This window comes from Carcharhinus amblyrhynchos, unplaced genomic scaffold (assembly GCF_965287045.1).
Source record: "Carcharhinus amblyrhynchos unplaced genomic scaffold, sCarAmb.v2.hapA scaffold_370, whole genome shotgun sequence".
In the NCBI taxonomy this organism is placed as follows: Eukaryota; Metazoa; Chordata; class Chondrichthyes; order Carcharhiniformes; family Carcharhinidae; genus Carcharhinus; species Carcharhinus amblyrhynchos.
The window spans coordinates 164,204-170,203 of NW_027650110.1; the positions used below are offsets into that span (position 1 = coordinate 164,204).

At 53.0% G+C, this 6,000-nt stretch overlaps 1 protein-coding gene across 3 annotated transcripts in view; it reads right to left on the minus strand.

Moving 5' to 3' along the window:
* Nucleotides 1–5,099, minus strand: part of iqck (IQ motif containing K) — a 129,768-nt gene extending 124,669 nt beyond the window's left edge. For all 3 annotated transcript variants that reach the window (XM_080183674.1, XM_080183673.1, XM_080183675.1), the window contains exon 1: nt 5,006–5,099. In XM_080183674.1, coding sequence (XP_080039800.1) covers nt 5,006–5,063 — 58 coding nt within the window. In that variant the 5' untranslated portion in view covers nt 5,064–5,099. The remainder of the gene's footprint in view (nt 1–5,005) is intronic.
* Nucleotides 5,100–6,000: the final 901 nt, after the last annotated feature.

A 6,000-nucleotide genomic window follows, 5' to 3' on the forward strand; every position in this document is an offset into this window, starting at 1 on the left:
CCCAGGTTTATTAATGGGAATGAATAGACTGAGCATTACAGACTGGAAGAGGTAAAGATGTTAATTAGTTTAATTTAGAGAATATATCGTCAGTTGTGTGGAAAACAAACATGGCAACTCAAGGAGGATTTAAATGGGATTCCAAAACCTCACACCATCAGTTGAAACGGTGCATGGAAGGAAATGTAATTTGATCAGGGGTCACATGGAGGACATCAGCAGAGGAGAGCCAGAGAGCAAAGATCAATGGGTGAACCCAGCAGAACAGACCTGGGGGCAGGAGAGCGGGGGGAGGAGAGCAGGGGCGAGCCAGTGACTAATGGGGAGAGATAGGGAAGGGGGATGTCAGACAAGGCTGCCGGGAGACAGCCATGGAGACTGGGAAGGCAGGATTACAGTGGGTGAGACCAGTAAGGGAGCGCTGGGGGCAGTGGGGTAAGCATAGCTGAAGAGACCAGAAAGCCAACAGGGCAGAGCAGGGAAGGCACTGATTTACTAGAGGCACCTACAAGAGTTACAGGGGGTAATTTATCAGAGATAATGAGGGGGTAATTTATAGTAGCTACTGGGGGTAAATTACACTCCCATGACCTCCTATAAATTAACCCTATGACCACCTGAATGTCAGAAAGGAATAAGCCTCTGGATATATTAAAATTAATTCATGGGATTTGGGCATTTCTAGCTGGACCACATTTTTTTGCCCATCCCTAATTTCCCTTCAACTCATTGGCTTGCTAAGCCACTTCAGGGGGCATTTAAGACTGAACCATATTGCTGCGGATCTGGAGTCATATGTAATTCAGACCAGGTAAAGATGGCAGATTTCCTTCCCTAAAGGACATTAGTGAATCAAGTAGGTTTTTACAAAAGTTGATAATGGTTTCATGACTTTTAATTCCAGTTTTTATTAGATTCAAATTTCACCAAATGCCGTGTTGAGATTCACATCTAGCTTCCAGAGCTTTGAGGTGTACACTATTATGAAGGATATAAATAGAGTAGATAAAAACAAACCTCTACCCTTGGTAGAGGGATCAACAACCAGGGGGCACAAGTTGAAGGTAAGGAGCAAGAGATTTGGAAGGGATTTGAGAAAAAGGTTTTTCACCCAAAGGGTGATGGGAATCTGGAACTCACTGCCTGAAAGGGTGGTGGAGGCAGGAAACCTTACAACATTTAAAGAAGCATTTAGATGAGGACTTGAAATGCCAGTGTACAAGGCTATTAGAATAGATCGGTGTTTGATAGCCAGCACAGACATGATGGCCTGAAAGGCCTCTTTCTGTTCTGCAAAACTCTCTGACTCTATGAGTATCACGAGTCTCTGGATTACGAGTCCAAATACCAGGAAGCCACTGTAGAAATAGTTGGATGGCTACCATTGATAAACCAATCAACACTGAGGAAGATGGCAGATAAGTTCTGTTGAGCAGTACCACATTCAGCCAAACCTTTCACTGAAAGATCAGGTGCTTTCCTGTTTGCATTGCCCAGTAAAGCTAGAACAGAGTCAAGGATCGTGTATCTCTCGAACTCTCTTCCTGAAAAGGCAGTGGAAGCAGAGTCTTTGAATATTTTTAAGGCAGGGATGGATAGATTCTTGAAAAACAAGGGGATATGATAGGTTATTGGGGATGGGCCGGATGCAGATTTGAGGTTACTATCAAATTAACAGTGATCTTACAAAATGGGAGAGCTGGCTCGAGGGGCAGAATGGCCTCCTCCTGTTCCTTGTTCCTATTTCCATATGGTTACAAATTGCTGCAATTTAAACTGTAGATACAGCACACATTCAGACAAGATAATATCTCATATCACATTCCTGACGTGTTCTCAGGGCAGGATAGTGCAGTCATGGCTGATCTAAAGAACAAAGAAAATACAACACAGGAACAGGCCCTTCGGCCCTCCAAGCCTGCACTGACCATGCTGCCCGACTGAATTAAAACCCTCTACTCTTCCAGGGATTATATCCCTCTATTCCCATCCTATTCATGTATTTGTCAAGATGCCCCTTAAAAGTCACCAATATACCTGCTTCCACTACCTCCCCCGGCAGTGAGTTCCAGGCACCCACTACTCTCTGTGTAAAAAAACTTGCCATGATGTGGAGATGCCAGTGTTGGATTGGGGTAAGCAAGTAAGAAGTCTCACAACACCAGGTTAAAGTTGAACAGGTTTATTTGGTAGTACAAGCCACAAGCTTTCAGAGCGCTGCTCCTTCATCAGGTGAGTGGGAGCTCTGTTCCCAATCAGGGCAATATAAAGACACAAACTCAATTTACAAAATAATGGTTGGAATGCGAGTCTTTACAGGTAATCAAGTCTTAAAGGTACAGACAACGTGAGTGGAGAGAGGATTAAGCACAGTTTAAAGAGATATGTATTGTCTCCAGACAGGGCAGTTAGTGAGATTTTGCAAGCCCAGGCAAGTAGTGGGGGTTACAGATCATATATGAATCCAAGATCCCAGTTGAGGCCATCCTCATGTGTGCGGAACCTGGCTATCAGTTTCTGCTCAGTGATTCTGCGTTGTTGTGTGTCGTGAAGGCCGCCTTGGAAAATGCTTACCGGAAGATCAGAGGCTGAATGCCGTGAGCACTGAAGTGTTCCCCAACAGGAAGAGAACACTCCTGCCTAGTGATTGTTGAACAGTGTTCATTCATCCATTGTCGTAGCGTCTGCATGGTCTCCCCAATGTACCATGCCTCGGGGCATTCTTTCCTGCAGTGTATCAGGTAGACAACGTTGGCTGAGTTGCAAGAGTATGTACTGTGTACCTGGTGGATGGTGTTCTCTTGTGAGATTATGTCATCCATGTCGATGATCCAGCTTGCAGAGGTTGCTGTGGCAGGGTTGTGTGGTGTCATGGTCACTGTTCTCCTGAAGGCTGGGTAGAATGCTGCGGACAATGGTCTGTTTGAGGTTGTGTGGTTGTTTGAAGGCAAGAAATGGGGGTGTGGGGTTAGCCTTGGCGAGATGATCATCCTCATTGATGACATGTTGAAGGCTCTGAAGAAGATGTCATAGCTTCTCCACCCCAGGGAAGTACCAGACAACGAAGAGTACTCTGTCTGCCGTGTCCCATGTTTGCCCTCTGAGGAGGTCGGTGCGGTTTTTCACTGTGACGTGTTGGAACTGTCGACTGATGAGACTATGTGCCCTGTTTGTGAACCAAACTCCCACTCAGCTGATGAAGGAGCAGCGCTGTGAAAGCTTGTGGTTTGTGCTACCAAATAAATCTGTTGGACTTTAACCTGGTGTTGTGAGACTTCTTACTGTAAAAAAAACTTGCCTCATATATCTCCTTTAAACCTTGCCCCTCGCTCTTTAAGCATACGCCACCCAATAACTGAGTCTTCCACCCTGGGAAAAAGCTTATGACTATCCACTCTGTCCATGCCCCTCATAATCTTGTAGACTTCTATCAGGTCTCCCCTCAACCTCCATCGCTCCAGTGAGAACAAACCAAGTTTCTCCAACCTCTCCTCGTAGGTAATGCCCTCCGGTTCAAGATACCCTGACAAGAGGAAACATCCTCTCCACATCCTCTGTATCAATGTCCCTCAGAGTCTGAGGAAGGTGCAGTCCCTAACCTGCTCTGATAGCCATTGCGATTTCCCCCAGCCCCCTCCCCTCAGTGCGTTAAATCCAAATGGGATGAAGCAGCTGCTCAGAATGGGAGTCAGACTGGGTGGACAGCACAGTGCCACAATGGTTAGCACTGCTGTCTCACAGTGCCAGGGACCCCGGTTCGATTCCCGGCTTGGGCCAGTATCCGTGTGAAGTTTGCACATTCTTCCTGGGTCTGTGTGGGTTTACTCTGGATGCTCTGGTTTCCTCCCAAAGTCCAAGAAATGTGCAGGTTAGGTGGATTGGCCATGATAAACATGCGGCATTATGGAGACAGTGCTGGGCGGGATGTTCTGTCGGACAGTTGGTGCAGACTCGATGAGCTGAACGGCCTCTTTCTGCACTGTGTGGATTCTATGTGTGAATGTGACAGTGAGCCTCGCAATGCAGCAGTCTCAAAAGCAAAGGGCAGAATGGGCCTCCCATAGTCTCAACACCTGGCTTCGCACTCTCCTCTCACCTCCACCACATGCAATCTCTCCCCCTACCCGCCCCCTCCCCCTCTCCCCCCACCCGCCCCCTCCCCCTCTCCCCCACCCGCCCCCTCCCCCTCTCCCCCCACCCCTCCTCCCCCTCTCCCCCCCACCCCCTCTCCCCCCCACCCCCTCCACCCCCTCTCCCCCCCACCCCCTCTCCCCCCCACCCCCTCCACCCCCTCTCCCCCCCACCCCCTCCACCCCCTCTCCCCCCCACCCCCTCCACCCCCTCTCCCCTCCACCCCCTCTCCCCCCCACCCCCTCTCCCCTCCACCCCCTCTCCCCCCCACCCCTCCACCCCCTCTCCCCCCACCCCACCTCCCCCCTCCCTCCACCCCTCCTCCCTGTCCCCCCACACCACCTCCCCCCTCCCCTCTCCCCCCACCCCTCCTCCCCTGTCCCCCCACCGCCCCCTCTCCCTCTCCCCCACCCCCCCACACCACCTCCCCCACCCCCCCACACCACCTCCCCCTGCCCTCCTCCCCTGTCCCCCACCCCCTCCCCTCCCCCCACCACCCCCTCTCCCCTCCCCCCACCACCCCCTCTCCCCTCCCCCCACCACCCCCTCTCCCCTCCCCACACCACCCCCTCTCCCCTCCCCACACCACCCCCTCTCCCCTCCCCACACCACCCCCTCTCCCCCCCACCTCTCCCCCTCCCCACTCACCCCTCCCCCTCCCCTCCCCCACTCACCCCTCCCCCTCCCCTCCCCCACTCACCCCTCCCCCTCCCCTCCCCCACTCACCCCTCCCCCACTCACCCCTCCCCCTCCCCTCCCCTACTCACCCCTCCCCCTCCCCTCCCCCACTCACCCCTCCCCCACTCCCCCCACATCTCCCCCCACCACCCCACCCCCCAATGTCCCTTCCCCCCACCCCCCCAATGCCCCTTACCCGCACAGATTTCCTCCCACAGGTTTCTCCGCTGTCTCTTGCCGATCAGCTTGGCCATGGTTGCTAGGAGACGGACAGGAAGTGGTGTGGAGGGTGAGAGGTGAAGGGGCGAGGGTGACTTCCGGCAGGGCCTGGTGTGAGTGCGAAGCCTGATGCTGGCGGGTAATTGGCGGTGTGCAGGTGAGCGGGAGACGGTGGCGGATGAGCGGGAGACGGCGGCGGGGGAGCGGGCCGGGGGTGAGTGAGGAGCGGAGCCGGGCTGGGCGCTGGGGTAGGGCCGGGAGCCGCTGTTTATAAACAGCTCCATGTGGCGAGAGGGAGACAGTGAAGCAGCATCGAGGCTCAGTGAATAAACTGGGGCTGAATCCTCCGGGGGGGAGGGTCACAGCCAAGCCTCCCGGAGCTGCGTTTAGAAAGCGCCCTGTATCATCCCGGCTTCATAAACCACCTGTGCATAGCAAGATCCCACACCAGCAGTGACCCAGAGTAACCCCGTCCCTTTATCAGCTCCTTGTGTCCTGAAGACCACCCCAACGCTGGCATCTCCACATCTTCCTGAGGGTGTAGAGGGTAGCTGGGTTCAGGGTGTCACTGGGAAGTGGGTACTGCAGCACTCCCTCAGTGCTGCCCCACACACTCAACATTGCCTTATTGTGTCAGCTCCTGGAGTGGGGCTTCAGTCCACAGCTTTCTGAGTTGGGAGACTTACCAACCAAGCCGTAGCTGACACTGAGTGGTTGTGTGGTGTGAAATCATAGGGATGGCACAGTGGTTAGCGCTGCTACCTCACAACGCCATGGACCTGGGTTCAATTCCAGCCTTGGGTCACTGTGTGGCGTTTGCACATTCTCTCCGTGTCTGCATGGGTTCCCTCTCGGTGCTCCAGTTTCCTCCCACAGTCTAAAAGATGTGCAAGTTAGTGGCTTGGCCATGCTAAATTTCCCCTTACTATCAGGGAGATTAGCAGGGTAAATATGTGTGTTTACAGGGATAGG